The sequence below is a fragment of the Natrix helvetica genome, assembly GCF_964273705.1.
Source record: "Natrix helvetica genome assembly, chromosome: 6".
NCBI classification, from domain to species: domain Eukaryota; kingdom Metazoa; phylum Chordata; class Lepidosauria; order Squamata; family Natricidae; genus Natrix; species Natrix helvetica.
Genome location: NC_138553.1, coordinates 57034098 through 57056947, shown reverse-complemented (window position 1 = coordinate 57056947; position 22850 = coordinate 57034098). Strand labels below are relative to the sequence as shown.

General features: G+C 39.6%; 1 protein-coding gene across 3 annotated transcripts in view; it reads left to right on the top strand.

Moving 5' to 3' along the window:
• The window catches only part of CNTN1 (contactin 1), a 410973-nt gene that overhangs the window by 209406 nt on the left and 178717 nt on the right, over positions 1-22850 (top strand). For all 3 annotated transcript variants that reach the window (XM_081957448.1, XM_081957447.1, XM_081957446.1), the window contains exon 6: positions 16871-17049. In XM_081957448.1, coding sequence (XP_081813574.1) covers positions 16871-17049 — 179 coding nt within the window. The remainder of the gene's footprint in view (positions 1-16870; positions 17050-22850) is intronic.

The following is a 22850-nucleotide window of genomic DNA, read 5'->3' as shown; positions in this document are numbered from 1 at the left end:
TATGAAGGCAGATGGTTCAATTAGAATATGTGCTGACTATAAGGCAACCATCAATCGAGCCTTACAAGCGCACCCCTACCCGGTTCCCGTAGTGCAGCATCTGCTGCACTCTTTAGGTACAGGTAAAATTTTTGCTAAGCTTAACCTTGCTCAAGCTTATCAACAATTAAAGGTGGACGACGCAACAGCGGACGCTCAAACGATAGTTACACATCGGGAGGTGTTCCGCTGTCGTAGACTACAATTTGGGGTCTGTGTAGCACCTGGAATATTCCAGAGCATAATGGAAAGAACATTACAATGAATTCCTGGGGTGTTACCTTATTTCGACGACATTCTTATAGCAGCCAACACCAAACAAGAATTAATTCAAAAGCTGAGAGACGTTTTACATAGATTTAAGGAAAAAGGGTTAAAACTTAAAAAAATCTAAATGCCATTTTGGAGTTTCCTCCGTAGAATTTTTAGGGTTTCACATTGATGCCCAAGGCATCCATCCTTCTAAGACCAAAGTGGAGGCAATCAAAAATGCACCAGCACCAGCTAATAGAGCTGAGTTGCAGGCTTTTCTAGGGCTGCTGAATTTCTATGCGATGTTTCTTCCCCATAAGGCATCCGTAGCTGAGCCTCTACAGAGATTACTTGACAGATCAGCAGCATGGAGATGGGGCAGCCGCAAAGCGCATGCGTTCACGGCTGTCAAATCTCTGCTGACGTCATTGTCAGGGGAAATTTCACCCTGAGCTAATGAGGTGTAGACCGTCGGCTTTCCCAAACAGCATATCTTCAGAAAAAGCGAAAGTAAGATCCGATAACATGTTCTAATTAAAAACAAACTTTTAATATGAAAATAAAATGAAAACAAATCTAATTGTTACATTTTGGCAAAAGCAATTGTCGCCCACCTTCTTGGCAGACGAACAGAAGAACAAAAGTAAAGAAATCTCTGGAATGTGTGATGTATTATGAAACGTGTTAAAAAGCATGCGCAGTAAATCATTGCTGATAAGGGCTATGACCAGCGCAATAAATCTTCAGTTCAGCTAGCAAACAATTAACGCAGTGACACCTCTTCTTTTGCTAGTTGGGCTGATGTCATCAAATCATCACATAAGGCACATCTTCTTTCGCAGATACTTGTGTTGAGCTGCTGCAAGTGGTTTGTTGAGCATATCAGCAATCTGATCATGTATAGAAACATATTGCAATTTAACAAAGCCTTGCTTAACTAATTGCTTTGTGTTTTGATAACGAATGTCAATGTGTCTGGACCTAGAACCTGTAAAATGTGACTCAGAAATATAAACCACCGATTCATTATCTTCCATCACGGTGATTGGTCGAATCGGATGTGTCCAGATATCTGTGATCAAAGCATCAAACCACGTTAGAGAATTACAAGCATCTGAAACACAAGCATATTCAGCTTCAGTAGATGAACATGAAACAAAACTCTGTTTTCTCACTTGCCAGTAAACAGGACATCCATTCAGGAACATCATGTAACCAGAAGTACTTTTGCGTGATTTCTTATCACTTGCCCAATCAGAATCTGCATAACAACATAACTTTGCATGATCAGTGTGTGTTGGTTCTAGCAATAACTTCATGTGTTTAGTGTGTTTCAGGTATTTCAACAACTTCTTAATGCATGTCCAATGAAATTGTGTTGCCTTACCTACGTGTCGTGATAAAAGATTAACACTAAGTGCAATGTCAGGTCTGGTCCAACTACTAATGTATAACAGTGACCCAATGACTGAACGATAAAGTGTTTAATCCTCGAACTCAGGACTTGGTTCATGTGTTAAGTTGTGAAAATCTGTTTGCATGGGTGTCTTTGTTGTGCTAGCATCTTTCATGTTGCAATGATGCAAAATGTGGTCAATTTTCTCCTCTTGTGAAAGACTAAACCCCTTCTGTGTTTTTTCAATCTGAACACCTAAAGTAAGTGCTAATGTGTCCTAAAGATTTCAGTGTGAAGTATCTCTGCAAACTTTTAGCAAAAATCTCAGTCATTTTCTTATTTTGACCAATATAAACAATATCATCAACATAAACAAGAATTATCTCATATGCATTGTTAGATCTTTTTGTGAACACGCATTCATCAGTTTCGGACTTAATAATCCCATTGAATTTAGTTTGTCAGTAAGACATAAGTACCACATTAAACCTGACTGTTTCAGACGATAAAGACTTTTGTTCAGGAACCAGGTATCCCCTTCTTGCTTTCGGAATCCTGGAGGGCTTTTCACATAGATCTCTTCATCTAGGTCTGCATGTAGATAAGCTGTGTCCACATCAAATTGGAAAACTTTTAAACCAAGAATAGTTGCAGTGGTTAAAGCAATTTTTACACTTTCAGTTCTGACTGTTGGTGAGTAAGTGTTTGTGTAGTCCTCAGGATAACGTTGAGCGAAACCCTGAGCTACAAGTCTGGCTTTGTACAAAGACTCACCATTCGGTTTCTTCTTGATTCTGTAGACCCATCGAGTGCCAATGACTTTCTTGTTTGCTGGAGGTTTTGCAGGTGTAAATACATTAAGTTTCTTTAAACTGTCCATTTCATCCTGCATAGCATCATACCATTTGTCTTGCTCCGAATCAGGAAGCTGCTTGATTTGTGTGAATGTCTCAGGAGGAAGAGTAATGTTGCAAATCAAAGGCAACGGTGTTTTTGTCAGTGGCCACGAATATCGTTGTGGAGGGATTCCTTTTGTGACCCTCTTGGAACGTCTCGGAACAACAGTCCATTCTTCTTCTTCTTCTTCTTTGTCCTCGTCCTCACGTTTGTCGCTAGCATCAGCATCCGCAGCTTGCGAAGACGGAACATCAGGTTGTGAAGAACTGGTAGAAGGAATATCTGCCTGTAAATTGTCATCAGGCTGCGTGGCATCTGCAATATCATCTCTAGGAAAATAAACTCCAGGATCATTAGAATGAATTCTGGACCAGTCAATATCTTCCTCAAAATTAGCAGATTGTGAAATGACAATCACATGTTTAGGATCAATAAATTTGCTCCATTTTGAGTTATCATCAATACCCATAAATCTCAGTCTCTTTGCTACTGGATCTCCCTTTCTTCTTTTAGCTAAGGGAATGTTCACCATAGCATATGAACCAAAAATGTGGAGGTTCTTGAGATCAGGCTTGTAGCCATACATCATTTAGAAAGGAGTTTGATTGATTACACTGCTCCAAGTACGGTTGACAATGTAATTTGCATATTTGATTGCTTCACCCCAGTATATGCTACCGAGATTGGCATCTTCTAGGAGACAACGCATCATGGTTTGTAGAACTCCTTGTCTTCTTTCTACGACTCCGTTATGAGCCGGTGTATATGGAGCGGATGTCTGATGAAGAATTCCATTCTTACGCATCCAGTCCTGGAAACTCTGAGACATGAATTCTGCACCACGGTCACTCTGGATTCTGGCGATGCGGACTTGGTATTGTGTAGAAACAAAAGCTGCAAAGTCTTTAAAGATCTGAAAGGTCTCAGATTTCTCTCTCATAGGATATACAAATCCATATCTAGAATGATTATCTACAATTGTTAGAAAATACTTTCTACCACCAAATGATGGTGGGAAAGGACCCACTATGTCAGTGTGTACCAAATCAAAAATGCGTGTTGACAGGCGTGTAGCGTGTTTGGGAATTGCAGCTGCTTTGGATTTAGCTTTCCTGCAAACTGCACAATCCAAAAACACCTTACACCCCTTTAGATCCAAACCTTTTGCGAACTCCGGCATCTTTCTAAGAACACAGAAACTGGCGTGCCCCAATCTTCTATGCCACTTGTGGATACACCTGGAATGCAAAGGTTTACCAGTTAGTGAATTTTCAACATTAACAGTTTCATGAGGAACCTCAGGCTTGCTCTCAGCAACCTGCTTCCTTTTTCTCTGTTGGCTTTAGGAGCCTTTGGAACAGTAACGGGTTCTCTCTCTGAACCAACTCTCTCTGGGCCTGTGCTGTCCCTTTTTGGAGTTTGCATACTTGCCTGTGCTTTTGGCTTTAAGTAATAAACACCACCAATCAGCATGGTTTCAGCAACAATATCTCCATCTTTAACTATGTAACTTGCTTTTTCGAGGTGGTGAACCTGGAACTTTAACTCTCTAGACAAGTGACTTTGACTAAGCAAATTACTGGTTGCTGAAGGTATGTAAGAAACATCAGGGATGAATGTATCGAGCTCTTCAATGTAAACAGTTCCTTTTCCCACGACCTTGCAAGTGTGGTTGGAGAAGGAGTACAATTCTCGATATTCGGGCTCCGGCTCGCCCATCTCTGTGAAAAGTTCCTTTCTGTGGGTCACGTGTACAGCTGCTCCACTATCTAAAGTCCATAAAAGACATCTGTCATACTTTGGATCAGGTTGTGGAACATTGGTTAAGGCCAATGTTGCGAGTGGAGCTTGGGGATCACTCCTTGGACCACGACGACCTTGTCTTTCGCGTCTACCTCTGCCTCTGGAGTCTGTTCCTCTGGGCTGGTATGTGACGGGAGCTGGAACTCGTTGGGGACAATCCCGGGTATCATGTCCCATACAGTTGCAGATGTAGCATCTTGGCATCCTTGGAGCGTAGCCTCTTCCTCGGAAGGGACATCTAGCTGGAGCTTTTGATGCTGGGGGTCGTCGCAGATGTGGTGTAGCTAATTTGATAGCTTCCTCCTCAATTAAAAGTCTGCATACATGATTAACAGTGCGTTGAGCAATGGGCACGTAGTTAATCTTTGCAATGGCATCTTTCCATTCATAATTCAATGAGTTAATGATGATGCTGATCATTTGGATATCATCAATAACATAGCCACTTTCTCTTAATTCATTTCTCATTCTTTTCAGTTTGGTCAAATGTCCCCCAATTTGTTCACCAGGTTTCAACTTCGAACCATGGAACTCAGACATGAGCAAACATGAAGAATTCAATTGAAATGGGCCTGTAGGAATCTTCCAAAATAGCCCAAATTTGTTGGGCTGTTGCATCAGGTGGAAAGGTAACCTGCAATTCAGTATCCATGGACATCAATAATGTTGTGCAAGCCCTGGTCTCTAGGTCTCTTATTGCAGGAGTCCATGGTTGGGCAGGAGGATTAAAGACCATACAATGGGTACCTTCTCTGCGAAGCAAGAGTGCAATCTCACTGACCCAGGCTTTATAATTCTGTCCTGACATCTTTAATTTTGACTCACCAGTCAAAGGAGTGACAGGAAATGCCTGTTGAGGGATATGCATTTGAGCAGCTTGCTGTACAGGTAAATATACTGGTTGTTGAGCCAGGGGGCGCTGTAACGTGACATGTGGTCTCTGTGTTACATTTGCCATTGGTGCTTGAGTAGCAACATTGAATTGGCTTGCTTGAGAGGCTGGCATTTGCCTTTGCCGCATTAAGTTTTGCCTTGTTCCATCTAGGGAAAATCCAACACCACCAGGGGGAGTTGAAGATTTAAACTTTGGAGGCAATTGCTTTAATTGTTGCTCTAATAAATTATTTCCGCCATGAGATGTGCAGTGCCGCTTCACTTCTTGGCTGCAAAATTTTTGCATGCGCGGCATAAGAAGTAGAACAAAGGAGATCACGTGACCTCGGTGATGTGTACATATCTCTCTGTTCTGATTCGCCTGACACAATGTCCTCTAGGGGGTGTGTCTTAGGCTCTGGAAAAGAAGGCAAGATGGCATCCTCAGACATTTTGGAAATGGGGAAACCCCTCCTACTTGCCTCTAATTTTTCATAGTGTTTTCTAGCTTGAAAAACCTGTTTTTCAAAAAAGTCTATCCGGTCACGATAGCTTTTCATATCTTCCCCAGGGCCTGAGAAGGATTCATAAGTTTCACTTTCTGCGTGGGGGTGATTTTCCTCTGCCAGCCGTTGCTGCGAGAGGTTTGGCCAGACATCAATTGTTTCATAATCTCTAAGAGTTTGGGAGTGAATTTGCTCTGGCAAGGTGGAATGCTTTGGTTTAGCCCCGAGCATTTCATAATCTCTTGGAGATATTTGGGAACGTGCATAATCAGAAGGGAGATTTACTGACCTTGGTCCGTAGATTTCACCTCCTGGAACAGTTTCCTCTTGTTGAAATGTTTCCCCCACAGCAGGGTCTTCACCCAGTCCAGTTACTGGAGTTTGGGAACTTGGAAGCCAGCGTGAAAAATTCTCCACTTCTGTGTCAGAGGGAAGGGACCCCTCAGAACGTGCTTCATTTCTGCCTTTTCTCTTTTTCTTCTTTGGCATGGTTAATTAGCCTGGCCGCTTATCTCTTGAAGATAACTTGGAAGGAAAAAGCCGTAAATCATGACCATCCTTCTGCTGCCATTTATTGTCAGGGGAAATTTCACCCTGAGCTAATGAGGTGTAGACCGTCAGCTTTCCCAAACAGCATATCTTCAGAAAAAGCGAAAGTAAGATCCGATAACATGTTCTAATTAAAAACAAACTTTTAATATGAAAATAAAATGAAAACAAATCTATTTAATTGTTACATTTTGGCAAGAGCAATTGTCGCCCACCTTCTTGGCAGACGAACAGAAGAACAAAAGTTAAGTCTCTGGAATGTGTGATGTATTATGAAACGTGTTAAAAAGCATGCACAGTAAATCATTGCTGATAAGGGCTATGATCTGCGCAATAAATCTTCAGTTCAGCTAGCAAACAATTAACGCAGTGACAATCATCAGCCTTATTAATTCAATACAACGAATCATTTCCACTTTTGATAGCCTCGGATGCATCCCCTTATGACATAGGTGCAGTTTTGAGTCCAGGCTACCCAATGGAATTGAGGTGCCCATTGCTTATTTTTCCCACTCCTTGTCCAAAACAGAAAGAGATTACAGTCAATGGACAAGGAGGCATTAGCAGCTGTAGCGGGCATCAAACGTTTTCACCATTATCTTTATGGCAGGCAGTTCATATTACAGACAGATCACAAGCCCCTTTTGGGAATTATAGCCGGGGACAAGCCCACACCAACTATATTATCGCCCCACATGCTGAGATGGATTGAATTCCTCACAGCTTATTCTTACAGAGTAGAGTACAGACCAGGGAAACAATTGGGACATGCAGATGCACTTAGTCGTTGTCCACTTCTGACATTGACAAACGACCCTGCTCCAGTGAGCAATGTATTACTTATTGATGAATTGCAGCTACCACTATCTGCAACAGATATAGCTGTGCACTCTAAAGCAGACCCCACAATCTCAAAAGTTTTAGAATGGGTTCAACGAGGATGGCCCAATAACCAGATTGCTGAGACATTCCAACCGTATTTTCGAAGAAGGTCCGAACTATCCGAACACAAAGATTGTTTGCTCTGGGGATCACGAGTAGTAGTACCCAATGCCTTATGCAATGAAGTACTACAACATTTACATTCAAGCCACCCAGGCATAGCCAGAATGAAGGCATTAGCAAGAAGATATGTTTGGTGATCAAAAATGGACAACAACATATCTGATTGGGTATTGGCATGCCTTCCATGCCAAAGCTCATGGCCGAATCCTTCAGCAGCAGCACCAAGAGAATGGGGCTATCAAATCTGGTCAAGATTACATATAGATTTTGCAGGCCCAATGCAGGGGCACTCGTTCTTAATAGTGGTAAATGCATTCTCACATTGGGTTGAACTCTGTACCATGCATTCTATTACTTCTGAAGCCACAATAAGAGTTTTACAACGTCTATTCACAACCCATGGCATTCCCAACACTATAGTGTCAGATAATGGGCCGCAACTGACCTCTGCCACATTCCAAGCATTTTTGGCAAGCTTAGGTATCAGGCATGCATTAATAGCTCCGTACCATCCGGCGAGCAATGGCAGGGCTGAACGAGCCGTGCGATCTGCAAAAGAAGCACTCAGCCATATGGGGCAAGGCCCATGGGAACACAAAGTTAATACTTATTTATTAGCATAACACACAACACCATGTCCTACATCTGGAAAAAGCCCAGCAGAACTTCTTATGGGTCGTAGGTTGTGCACAATTTTAGATCGCCTACACCCCACATACCAGTCTGACACCCCAATACCATGTAATGCCACCCGCACATTCCAACTGGGGGAAAGGGTATTTGTGAGAAACTGTATAGGTGATCCCAAATGGGTTCCAGGTGAGATTATACAGGTAACCAGACCATGTTCTTATAGGGTGCGGTTGGACGACGGGCGGGTGTGGTGGCGTCATGTAGACCAGCTACAGAGACACGGAACAGACCAGAGGCAACCCGCCCCGCATGCATCTACAATCGACCCAGATAATGACTGTCCGGAGGAACTGGGGCCTGGACCAGCAGTTACAAGTTTCCCAAACGCGACCGCCACGTTCTCGTTGGAGGACTTACCTGCCTGGATGGAGCAGACGAGGTCTTCCCTAGGCAGCAGCAACTCTAGTACTTCCCGAGACATGGTGCAGGAACAGAATCCGGCTGAAGTTTCGGCAGGGCCCAGGCGTTTCGGAAGGACCCATAATAAACCCGCTTACCTAAAAGACTATGTGTGCTCTAACCGGGCGGAAGGAATATCACGTATGTACGTGTCCTGCCCCCGCCTGTCAATCAGGTAGGATGCTAGTTGATTGGCCCGTTCGTGTTTGTTTTAAGCGGGAAGTTTTAAAGGATTCTATTGGTTGCTGTGATGACAGCTCGAGGTATAAAAGAACTGTCAGAGCTTCGCTCGCATCTATTCTGTTCCAAATAAAACTGTTGTATGAGCAATGAGCCTCGTAATTACCTCAGGCGCTTGAGATTAAACAGTTGAATTCCCCCTGCCAGAGGGTCTTGATGACCCTAAATCATCTTAAAGAGGTGGTGAAGAAGAGAGGTAACCTCCGTACATCATAAAGAGATTGCCAGCTCCTTATCTAATCCGGGAGAAGCTCTCAATCCGGTGAGGGAGAAAAGGCAGACATTGCATGCTGCCCAAGGCTGTGACAGCTCCAAACAAAGAAGTATGGAGAAAGAGTCAAGACAAACAACGTGGAGGCTGGGTGAGAATTTAGAACTTTTTAACTTCTACTAAGACTGCCCCTGTTTAAAAGAGACTGAGGGATAATGGGGCTGAAAAAGAAAAGGGGTGATTTGTCGATTTTTCACCTCCTGAAATAGTGGTGGACAAACACGAAGCAGAAAGAGATTTAAATAAGAACTTTGAAGGGTTGGATGTTTTAAATGCCAAAGAAGACGATTGGATTGGCCACAGAAGTAGTTAACTAAGCAGAATTATTGATTTAAAACTTTGTTGTTCAACTTAAACTTGGTTCTGGAATTTTAAAAGGGGAAAAGAACAACAACAACATGATGTATGCAAAATAAATTAAGTGAGAGGACTAATAGAAAAATACTTCAACAGCAACATTTTCTGGTTAAAGAAAGATCCAGGGGGAAAGTTAAGAAAAATATAGAATTGAATGTGGACATAATAAATTTGACCTTGGCAGCTTATTGGAACATTGTTGCAAGATTACTAGGAGACTTAGATAAGCTGTCTGCACCTGGGAATTGTTTATAGAAGAATTACAGAACTACAGAGAAGAATGTGGAAACAGTGGAAACTTTAAATACTGCAGCCCTCTGACTGATGTGGATGATAACAGATTGACAATTGAGCAGCTGGAGCTGGGAAATACAGAGGTTGCTTTCAAATAGAAGAATGTTTTTATATTTTAGCAGCTAATTTTCTACCAGGAGATTTGCAATTGGTTGGATATAAACTTTGGGGTCTTGTTGGGCCTGTGGATTACAAAATTGATGAACCCTTGTGGATTATAATTTACAATTTTGTGGATTATAAGAGAAAGTAACTAATAAGAAAAATTACAAGCTGTAAACACAGTAGCTCTTCGATTGGACCCAGATGCACAACTGAGTATTTGGAACTGGGGAATAATAGAGACTGCTATAAGATAAAAGAAGAATTCTGTATTCTAACTTTCAACGTCTTCTCCCTGGAGATTCATAAGAAATGTTTAGAGTAGTAAAGGAATTGGATTTACTCTTGCAAAATGCAATGGACAGGATGAAAAAAATATTTAAAGAGGCTATGGAAAAAATAGAAAACTTCATACAAGGACTAATAAGTAAAGACCAAATTCTTCTGGAAAATGAGGAGCCAACCATTGTCCTGGTTTATTTGCATTTTCAAAGAAATTTTATCTTGTGGCTTTTACTTTATTTGCCACTTCTTTGTTTTCCATTAAATTCAATTTGTTTTTCTAGGTCCATCAAATTTTTAATTTTAGCATTTTGTGGGTTTCTTTGTAGTTCTATTTCCAGTCTCCTGTGTTCCTCCTCTATCTTCTTTCGGGTGTGTCTGTTTTGTTTGTTTCTTTTTCCTAGATATGTCATTACTAGTCCTGTACTATATGCCTTACTGATATTCCGCACATTCTGTAGGGATTTGTCCTCCTTATTCTCTTTGAAAAAAAAGTTCAATTCTTTTTCCATATATTGCTAAAATTCATTTTCATTTAATATATTTTGATTTAATGTCCATCTCATTTTTTCTCTCTGACCTTTTCATGTCATTATTATTGGGTTGTGGTCTGCCCATATACTTGTTTCTATATCAATCTTTTGTGTTTTAGCAATTAGATCTATTGTTGTCCAAATCATGTCTATTCTTGATCACGACATGTGTCTAAAGAGTAAAATGTATATTGTTTTTCTTTTAAGTGTCTTCTTCTCCATACACCTTGTAGACTTAATTCTTCCATCATTGTAAAGAATGTTTTAGGCAGTGTTCTCCTTAACTTTTTATTCAACTTTGCAGTTTTATAATCCAACTCATTATTTACTATCGCATTAAAGTCCCCTAATATTAAGGTGACCAACCGTCCTCCTTTAGGGAGGACAGTCCTTCTTTTGTAAGTTCTGTCCTCCCTTGAAAAGTGTCCTCCTACATGTCCTCCTTTTTGATATTTGAAGGCTAATCTGTTGCGCGTTATGTGATGTATTTTATTAAACAGTTTTTAATGGTGTTTTTTTTACTTCATCGCAAGTATATTGAACAGATATTGAATCTTGTGTTGAATTTTTATCTAAAGAAATGCTAGACATTAAAATAGACGACAATTGTCTCTTTGAAGAAATTAGAAGACTGAATGTATATTTAAATTCTGAAAAATTAATACAATGGGAAAATCAACATGTTGAAATTGATAAAAGATGGGTGGATATTTTCAGCCATTTCAAAAATGAACATATTCCATGTGAACATTTAGTTATACTTGTTCAATTTACGTTGTGCTGCCCTGGAACTAATGCAGCAGTTGAAAGAGTTTTTTTCAATTGCCAATGATTTTTCGACAAGTGAGAAATCGAGATTGAATGTTGATACTCTAGCTGCAGCACTTGCCGTAAAATTCAATATGAAGGATATTTCTTGTTCAGATATTTCCAATATATTGTTAGAAGATGATACATTGACAAAAAATATTAATTCAATGGAAAAGTACTCATTTAAATAATAATTAACAGGCATGTAAGCATAATTACAATATAAAATGTTGCAAATGTTTTTATTATGCATATATCATATTTTAGTGTATTATTGTTGCAATGAATAAAATATTTCTTTTATTTACGATATATTTTTTCCAATTTATTTGTCCTCCTTTTCATTGTAAAAAAGTTGGTCACCTTACCTAATATACATATTTCTTCATATTCATATTATATTATCTTTTTGTGGAGTTTTCCATAACATTCTTCTTGATTCTCATTTGGCGCATATATTGACACCATCAATATTTTTTTGTTATTCATTATTTCCACTATCAATATTCTTTCTTCTTCATCTTCAAATATTTGCTTTGATTGTATTGACTTTTTGATATACAATGCCACACCTTTTTTGCTTTGATCAGCAAGTGTCATATACAGATTCCCCAATTTCAGATAATCCAAATATTTTTGCATTGTTTTTAAATATATACTTCTTGCAGGCATATTATATCTAATTTCAATTTCTCTAATTTATTAAATGTCCTCTTTCTTTTTTTCTCGAATTTAGTCCATTTATATTTAATGAGATTATTTTTATTTCTTCTTCCATGTCTTAATTATTTGTTGTTTTAGTTTATCTAGTCACTCTCATATCCATTTGTTCTTTCATGTCTTTTACTTTTTCTCCTTCTCTTAACACCCTTTCTTCTTCTTCTTCAGCTAGTTCTCTCAGTTCTTTCTCCTTCTCTTCTTGTAGTTTTGTTCCTCTTTCCTCTCTTCATCTCTCTTCTTCTTGTGGTCCAAAATATTGTTCATAAAATAACTCTGCCTTCTCTACTGTATCTAGCCTATGTCTTTGCTCCTGCAATATGTTGGTGATTTTTTCTGCTAGGTTCTCTTCCTTTTCCTGTTTGATATTTTGGAATCTTAAATAAAAATCAGCCTTATTTTTTCTTGATTTTTATCTGTTGTTGTCCGTCTATAATCCATCTCCTCCATTTTCTTCTCTGTTATTTCCACCTTTTCCTTCACTTTCTGCAATCTCTGCTCATTTTTTCCCATTATCTCTTTAACATCTTTCAGGTCTTCATCTACTTTATCCATACTTTCTTTTAGGTCTTCCTACATAGCCTGTAGCATACTCTTTAACTCCATACTAGCTTTATCTTGTTGTGTTGTTGTATTTGATGATTTTTGTGCTGTAGGGCTGGATGTTATCTTCTTCTTCATCTTGTTGATTTATTTTTATAATCTAAATATCAAGAGAGAGAGAGAGAGAAAAACCAATAAAACTTTGTTTAAAAAGAGAGAGAGAGAGAGAGAGAGAGAGAGAGAGAGAGAGAGAGAGGGAGAGAGAGAGAGAGAGAGCAGCAGCGCAACAGAAAGGAGAGCCAGCAGCAAGGGGCAGCACAGCAAACCAGAATTTGAGAGCAATGCAGAAAGGAGCCTGGAAAGCAATGGTAGAGAATTATAGAACATTCCATTACAAGCTAAGAACAAATATTGCAGTTAAACTCACTGAACACTGAAAATTGCTGGAACTTTAAATTTTTAGCTATACTTTCCCCCCTAAATTTGAAATTTTAAATGATCTATTAGAATATCAAAATTCTAAATTGGACATTTTTCCCTTTTAAAAATCTATGGTAAAAACTTCTACACTTTCATTTTCAATTTTTAAAAAATCCACTCATGGAAAGAGAGAGAGAGAGAGAGAGAAAAGAAGAAGAAAAATCCAAATTTTGAAGGTCACCTCTCCAAGTCTGGTGGGCCAAGCTTCAGGTTCTTGTTACCTTCATCCAATTGTAGTAGTAAAATAAAAAGAGAGGAAGAAAAAAAAGACCAAATTACAACAAAAAGGGCAAAGAAAGAAAAATAGTAAAAAATTGAGCACAATTGTAAAGTGAAAATATGTCTTTATGCCTTATTTCCTCCAAGCTTCAGGTTCTTGTTACCCTAGTCCATTTGCAGTGAAGGCTAGAAAGACAAAAAAAAAAAAACCAAATTCCAACAAAGAGAACAAAGAGAGAAAAAATAGTAAAAAATTGACCACAATTGTAAAATAAAAATATATCTTTAATCCCCCTTATTCCCTCCAACTCTAGAAATAGGAGAGAAAAGGAGGCGAGAAAAAGGAGAGAGGGAAAATAAAAAGGGAAAGGAAAAACCCAGTAAGTACCCACTGAGTGGAAAATTACAGGGAAAAATCAAGAAAGAATTTGATTTAAAAAAGGAACCAGGTACAGATCCACCTAAAGAAAATAACTTCCATTCTTAATATAAGCAAAAGCTCCACAGTTCCAAACAGTTCCAAAACAATTCCAGAGCTCCAAAGTTATAATCAGGAAAGTGGAAAACAAAAGCACAAAAGATGAATCCACAGCTGGTGTTTTGTCTTATGTGGCAGTTTTTATCACCACTCTGTTTATCAAGTCACTGTGTGTTGTTCAAAGCTATTATTTCTAATTTTACTTTGTTTTTTGTAATATACTCTCTGTTGCCACTAGATGGCACTGTTGTTACTGAACAGTTACTGAAAAGAGTAGTTAGAAAAGAAACAAAAATCCAAGAACCTCAGAGTTGCGAATTTAATTCTTTAAATATTAAATATCAAGATTTTAAAATTGCACTAGTAATCAACTCTGTCCAGACTGCTATTTATTTCTCAAACCATCCTTCCCAAACTATTTGATGAATCATTTATTTGTATTGGCATTCGCTTCCTGGAGGGGTAATCCACTCCCGCCACCTTTTGCCTTCTCTCTTTGTTCTCAGTCAATCAATCAGGGAGAAAAAACAAACTTTTGAATACAGTGTGCCCCAGGGTATTATCATGATCTCACCCAGATGTTCCAAGCATCTTTCTTCTCTCTTTTTATGAAGTCACCTCAACTCTGACAGCTTGCAATGGCTGTCTTCCTGGCCAACCGGGTCGAAAGCTATTGCAGACGTTCCAGGGGGTTTGCAGCACCCCCCTTCACATCTGCCCATGCTCTCATTCTTCACTGTCCCTCCAAGACAGTTCTAATCTCCGAAGAGATCCCCAAAGTGGTAGGATATCGCCGCTCCTCAAGAGAACGGAAGTTTGCATGCGTACAGTTGAGACGCTGGCCCCTCCTCTCAAGCTCCCACAACTTCTGAATGCAAGCTGTTCCATTGGTTGATTGCTCTCGCTGTCAGAAAAATTCTCCTTATTTCCAGGTTGAATCCCTTTTTGTTCAGTTTTCATCCATTATTCCTTGTCTGGCCTTCAGGTACTTTGGAAATTTTTAAATTTATAAAAAGCATGCAGACAAAAAATGAACAAAGCCCAAAGACTTAAAAATAGGAGACCAGGTCTTCCTGTCCATTAAATACATGCAATCCAGACAGTGTTCCAAAAAACTGGGATCAAAAACCTGGGAAGTACGTTGACCTCTATCAAAAGAATAATCAACCTGATCACAGTGGAACTTGTCCTGCTGAAATCCCTTAGAAACATTCACCCAATTTTCCATTGTGATTTGCTAAAATCAGAAAGTCAGTCCTCTGTGCGCCGAATGCTGCCTCCACCACCTGAGCCACTCATGATTCAGGGGGAACAACATTTTGAAATTAAGGATATTTTAGACTCTCATAAACACCGAGGAAAACTCCAGTATCTACTGGCGCTGAAAGACTTTCCTCCTTCTGAGACTGAATGGGTGGGCCTTAAATACATTAAAGCACCCAAACTCTTCAAAGGTTTCCATAAGCAATATCCTTATAAACCAAAATAGTTCCCTATTCTAACCATATATCTACCTTCTCTCTCTCTCTCTCTCTCTCTCTCTCTCTCTTTCTCTCTCTCGCTCTCTCTCTCTCCCTCCCTCCCTCCCCCCCTCTCTCTGTTGTGTGTTTCCATTGATGTCCTTGTCAAGAGGGGCACCATGTAATATCCACCAGCTTCATCCTGGTACTTTGCCAGCATTCTGCCATCAATCAGGGAAGAGGTGGGGAGACAAACACTATATACTCTTATTATGGGAAATTGGGAGGGGAGAATTGACAGTTGAGAAAGAACAGAGGGTTTTGGAATCCGGTTCATACTGGTGCACTGGCATCTTCAGGGCCGTTTGCTGTGAGAGTGGAATTTCACCAACCCAAACACTTCAGCATTTCCCAAAAATCTCAGCAGTGCCGGATTGGCTCCACATGGACAGGCCACAGGAGAGGGCTAGGAGAAACCAGGGGTTTAGTTCTGAATTGGCTCATGGGAATTTTAGATTTTGCTTGACTTTACTGCAATCAGCATCTCTTAGTAAAAGTGCCTTTTCACTTCAACCAAATTGAGTTGAGAGTTTTACTGATCCATAAAGGATCAGACTGGGGCAGTTCTGACATAATGTCATACTTAGCATTAATTATATATTTCAAACAATCTTATGTTAAATAACACTATAGGCATTATATTTAACATCAGTGTAGCTTTTGTTCTCATCTTTAAAAGTTTAACTTACCCCAAACATCATAGTGTTAACAATTTCTAATTTTTTATTATAAAATATCACCGTAGTCTGCTATTATCTATATTCTACAGTGCATTATTTTGCTTTTATAATGTAATAAAACAATTAATTGGGGGACAAATCTGCTTTTCAGTGTTCATAGAGCATTGTAAAAATTGAATCCATATTATATTTATCTGTTGTATGGAAGAGATTATATATAAGGAAGATGCTCCTCCTGGTGGCTAATATCTAAGAAACTACATTCTTAATTCAGTTTCAGTAGGATCAAGCTGAAAACCCAATTAAATATAGCATCCAGGACAGCCCATTATGTAACTGTTCATTGTAACTCAGGATAGGCTAATTAATATGGTAGTATGATTGAATGAACTGTGAGAAACATTATTTTTTATTAAATTCTATATATTTGCGAAAAATATTCAAATAATTATTTTAAATTCTATAACTACATTATTTAGGAATCACTGTCATTCTGTAACTAGCACAAGGGATAATATATTTCAGGGAATCTGTAATTTACACTAGGAATGGTAGTATGCAATAAGATCAGATTTCTATTGTCAATTCTGATCAATTCAGGTCCAATATCTTACTCAATCTGGAAAATTAGTTTGATGCTTTAACTAATAAAATTACATCATTTGGAAATCCAGTTTGATTCAGGGAAAAATATTTTTTCCTACATGCACAGAAGATCTTTTAAATTATCAAATTGTAGTAAATTCAGACTGATTTAAAAACACAGTAAAATTCAAACTGAATTTCCAATTTCAGTTTCAATTAGATACTCTTATTGCCATAATCTCATTCAGTAGGTATAAGATACCAATGTTTTGGAGGTAATGTGGGCAACCGAAGTGCTGAAATAAGGTGTTAATATTTTTTTTAAAATAAATATTTTCCTTGAATAGGTGGCAACGTAACAACTGGGATGTTGATATTAAACTGACAAAAGAACATTACAGTATGGTAGGAGGTAACCTGGAAATCAATAATCCTGAGAAGTCAAGAGATGAAGGAACATATGTTTGCATAGCATACAATATACATGGAACTATAAGGAGCCGGGAAGCAACTTTAAACTTTGGTTGTAAGTTCTCTTTGCATGAACTTTTACCTTTACACAAACTCTTTGAAATGGTGTTCAGTAGATTGGTATGTTAGACTGTGTTGTTTCTCCGTGTCAAATAATATATGTTGGTATATGCATAATTTTGTATTTATTTGTTTCTTTTGTCATGTTTATGTAGTATATAATGGATGTGGTGACCCTTTGAGAGCTTTATGCAACAACATTTCATTTTAATGTAGTGTACATTCAAAGTGACAATAAAATTATTCCAAACCTAAGTCTACTGACTTAATTTAGTTTGACTTATTGTCATGACCCATGCTGATTGGAACAGTATGAAAGTGACACCTTCTCTAAATATTTTCTTTTTTTTTACTGTGATTAGAGTGAGAAAAGTGAGTGAATATGAATGGATCATTTTCTTCTAGATAAAAAACATTTAGGGACATTTATTATATCTTCTAGATAAACCTATCTGCTTATATGTTAATGATGAATTTTATCAGTCCTGGTCAATTACATAGCAGTTTATTAAAACAAACCTCGTGCTACCAAAATAATGGTATTTTTGCAACATGACTTTAATAAAAAAAAACTTATTTCAGTTTTTTTTATACTAAAACTGAATAACTTCCCAAACAGTATTGCTTTAGGACCATTCTCACAACTTTCTAGTGCAAAGCTACCCTGCCAATCATTGGTGGAAAACATGTCTTCATGATATAGCCCTGCTTTCTTACTAGCCTATTGATAAGAAGGTATGATATTTAGATATTTTAGCCTCAAGGCATGGTTTTGTTTCCATCCACAAAAGTAGATCTCTCATGAAGACATGTTAGTGATCCTAATATTGGGATTCAACATTGCTTGTCTGGAATTGAAGCTGTGAATGTGTTAACTGTGAGGAATAATGGGTTTGATTACAGATTAACAGAGTTGGAAGGGACCTTGTAGATCATCTAGTCCAACCCCCCACCCAAGCAGGAGACCCTACACCATGTCTGAAAGATGGCAATCCAGTCTCTTCTCGAAAGCTTCCAGTGATGAAGCTCCCACAACTTCCGAATGCAAGCTGTTCCATTGGTTGATTACTCTCACTGTCAGAAAATTTCTCCTTATTTCCATTATTCCTTGTCTGGCCTTTGGGAGCTTTGGAAAATAGCTTGACCCCCACATCTCTGTGGCAGCTCTTAAAATATTGGAAGACTGCTATCATGTCTCCCCTGGTCCTTCTCTTCACTAGACTAGCCATGTCCAGTTCCTGCAACCGTTCATTGTATCTTGGTTGCTCTTCTCTGCACTCTTTCTAGAGTTTCAACATCTTTTTTATAGTGTGGCTGGAGGGTGGGAATCTGATGTCTGTCCGGAGACTGATGAGCCCAGGAGCAGCACACCCATGAAGCCTAGCTGGGCGGAGGGACACAGAGTCCGGGAGGCGAGCAAAAATGCCTCTGTTCTTCCTCCTTGTCTTATTCTCCCCCACCCACCCACCGTCTCTCTCTCTATCTCTCACTCACACACACAGAAAAATCCTTTCCCAATTGCTTTGTCCCGCTCCGGCACTTTAGGCAAAGAGGTGCAATTTAAAGAGACAGGCGAGCTGGAGGGGGGGGGGGAGGAAGCAGCAATCGCCCCGGCACATATTCCTCCTCGCCCATCGTGGCTGCCAGGGCTTCTCCTTCATAATGGGCTGCAGGAGGAGGAGGGAACCCCATCTTCCCCATTGGGAACTCTGCCAGAAAAGCCATCCGGGAGGCAAGAGTGAGCACACACACTCCCTCCCTTTTTCTCAAGTCCACGGAGGGAGAATTCCTTCAGAATCAAAACGGCTGGTGGGACACCTCAGTGCAGCGCTGCTCCTTCCATGGACTTGAGGGGAAAGAAAGCCCCCTTTCCCCCTTCTCAAATTGCAGTATGCCTGGAGAGAGAGGCAGGGAGGGAGGAAGAGCACATGCCACCTCCAATTAGTTATCCAAGCTCAGTTTCCTGCTGCCAAGGCCAGTGCTCTGAAGGCGGCAGGTTGCAGCAGGTCCTGCGGGTGTGAGTGGAAGGTGCTGGAAGCCTCCGGAGGGCCTGCATGGGGGGCGTTTTCACCCTCCCCAGGCTCCCAGAAATCCTCTGGAGCCTGGGAAGGGTGAAAAAACCCGGACCATCACGTAACAAAAGTAAGGGGGAGGGCGGGGGTTGCACGCACATGCCCAGGGGTGGTAGTTACATGCACATGCGCATGGGGGTCTGCAGGCATAGGATTATGGGTTTGGCACACATGGCCATGACCCCGCTGCCCTCCCCCCCTTTTGGCATGCGATGCCAAAAAGGTTCACCATCACTGATCTAGGGTGTTTGCTATTTCTGCCAGCTTAGTATCATCTGCAAATTTGGTAAGTTCCCCTTTTATTTCCTCATCTAAGTAATTTATGAAGATATTGTAGAGTACTGGGCCTAAGATGGAACCTTGCAGTACTCCCTGCTTACTTCACTCCATGTAGATGTAGTATTATTAAGGACTACTCATTGAGTATGGTTTGGCAGCCAGTTGTGAATCCAGTTGATGGTGATGCTATCTATCCTACTTTTTTCTAGCTTACTAAGAAGTAGGTGGTGGCCTACTTTGTCAAATGCCTTACTAAAGTCTAAGTATATTATAGCCACGATATTTCACTGGTCTACTAATTTAGTCACTGTGTTGAAGAATGAAAAAAGATTGGTTTGGCATGATCTGTTTTTAACAAACCCTTGCTGACTTCTAGTTATTACTTTACTCATTTCTAGATGTTGGCAGATCTGTTTTTTATTATCTTTCCAATATCTTCCTGGGTATTGATGTTAGGCTGATTGGTCTATAGTTTCCTGGGTCTGTTCCCCCCACCTTTTATTTTGAAGATGGAAACCTCATCAGCTCTTTTCCAGTCCTCTGGTAGTTCCCTCAAGCTCCGTTTTTTTTAAAGATGTGGCACAGTGATTCTGAGATGACCTCTGCCAGCTCCTTTAGAACTATGGGATGTAATCCATCAGGTCCCAGTGATTTGTATTCATCAAGATCAGACAGGTGTTCTCTTACTATTTTTTTGCTTATTATTTCTAGTCTGTCTTTTACAGTTACGTTTTTGGTAGGTTGACTATAGTTTCTTTTTGTGTGAAGATCAATGCAAAGAATGAGTTAAGCAGCTCTTCTTTCTCTCTACTGCCTGTTACTTCCTTGCTATCTTCTCTCTTTAGTGGACTAACTGTTTCCTTGATTTTTTTCCTTGTAATTTATATGTTGGAAGAAACTTTTAAAATTATCTTTGACTTTTGTTGCAAGTCCTTGTTCATTCTAAACCTTTGCTTTCCTTTTCTTTGCAAATTCTGGCTATCCGCTGTTATGTGTCCTTCTTTCCATTTTTCTACATGTCCTTTTTGTCTTTCAATCTGTCAGAAAGATCTTTGTGCAGCCATGGTGGTTTCTTATTGGATTTCTTGTTTTTCTTTTACAGTGGTATTGTCAGCATTGGACTTTTATGATTATATTTTTTCAGAGTTTCCCAAGTTTGTTGAGTTGTTTTCCCCTTTAGGATTTTTATCCAAGGAATCTTTCCCAAGTTCTCTCTGAGTTTGTTAAAATCAGCTCTTTTAAAATCTAAGGTTTTGGTGTCATTATGTTCTATTGCTTGTGTTGTCAGCTAGGTTGGTCAGGAACCTATTCAATTTCTCATTTGGTGTAGAATTAGTCTTCCAATTGATGTCAGGGTACTTGAAGTCCCCCATTAGTACTGTAGTGTGTTTCCTATATGTATTTGTTAGTTAGTTGGCAAAAAGTACACCTATTTTTTCTGCTTGATTGGGTGGCCTGTAGTATACACCTATGGCAATGTTATTTTTTTCTTTTATATTGACCCATATGCATTCTAGGAGGTTTTAGTCTTTGGTTTCATGCATTTCTGTAGCAATGTAGTGGTCCTTTACACACAGTGCAACTTCACCTCCCCTTTTATGGGGTCTCATTTTTTTGAACAGTTTGTATCCTTCTATCAGTATGTTCCAGTCATGGATTTTGTTCCACCAAGTTTCCGTAATTCCAACTATTTCATATCTACCTTCATTTATTAATAGTTCAAGTTCACCCTGTTTGTTCCCCAAACTTTGTGCATTTGTATATAGAAACTTGAGGTCTTTATGTCTGACTCTTGGTATGCTTCCTAAGACTCCTATTTGGAATTTGAGTTTGTCTTCCTTCCTATCCCTCCTTACCTCATTATTTGACCTGTTTTCTAGAGATTTTCGCTTGGAATTAGGTCCTGGAGATTGATCACTCTCCCCCCTCAATTTTAGTTTAAAGCCCTCCTAATAAGTTGAGCCAGTCATTTTCCGAAAACATTCTTCCCAGGCGTTGTGAGGTGCAGTCCATCTCTTGGCAAAAGCCCATCATAGAGGTAGTGCAGACCATGGTCCAGGAATCCAAAGTTTTTTGGTGACACCAACCCTTTAGCCAGTGGTTCACTTCCTTTGTTCAATCAAGGACTCCTTTGTTTCTTCCTTTGTTCAATCAAGGATTCAAGAGAATCCTTTGTTTTCTTACCTGATGTTGTCCTTTCGTTGGCAGTACAGATGAAAAAACTACTTGTGCACCTAACTCTTTAACTTTCTTGCCTAGCTGCTCATAATCACTCAATATTGTTTACAAGTCCTTTTTTGTGTCATTCGTCCCTACATATAGTAGTAGAAAAGGATAGTAATCTGTGGGTTTTATTATTTTGGTTAGATTCTCAGACACATTTTTGATTTTTGCTCCAGGGAGACAACATACCTCTCTGTATTAACTGTTTGGTCTACAGGTGGCTGGTTCTGTTCCCTTGAGAATTGAATCTTCTATCACCAACACACACCTTTTTTTCCTAGGGAAGTTTGGGGTATTTGATAGTGCTACTTTTTAAGGGCCATTTGATGGTGCCTCTTTTCTAGGTATCTGCATGTTTTCTTCCATGGAGAGTCCATAAAATTGGTTGCTTAGCACCAGTGGGGCTGCATCAGAGTAGATTGGATTGGACAGGGGTTTTGTACTAGGTTTGTGTGTTTTTCTATGAGTGACATGTTTCGATCTGTCTTCTTCTAAGGAGTCAATTCTATTAGAAGTTGTTTGATTATTATTATGTTCAATTTGGGCATATTCGTCTTGCAAGGTTTGGGATTTCTCATTTCATAGGTTGAGTTTCAGGGTAGTTAGCGTTACCTCTAGACCCTTTACTTTTTCTTCTAGTAAACATTTAGTTTACATTTGGTATGTATGTATGTATGTCAGTGACGTGCGGTGAGGTTTATGACTGGGGAGGCACTGACACAGTGCTGAGTTTCAAATATTTTTAGACTTGTGGACTTCAACTCCCAGAATTCCACAGCCAGGCATGCTCAGTTCCAATTTAAAGGGACAGCATTTGTTTTTCTCCTTTGCTCCTTCTTTCTTTTTCTTTTTCTTCTCCTTCCCCTCCTTCCTCCCTCTCTCCCTTCCTCCCCCTCTCTCAAACACACACACACACACACACACACACACACAGAAGTTGGATTGGACTATCTCTCCCCTTCCCTCTTCACTCACTCTCAAACAAACCCCCCCCACACACAAAAGTTGGATTGGATATCTTTTCCAGTGGCTTGAAAGCAGCTCCTCTGCCATCCACCCCCCCATTCCCCTGCTGCCTTTCCCAAACACCTCCACCATTGCAAATGCAATACAATACAATAAAATAGTAGAGTTGGAAGGGACCTTGGAGGCCTACTAGTCCAACCCCCTGCCTAGGCAGGAAACCCTATACTGTTTCAGGCAAATGGCTATCCAACATCTT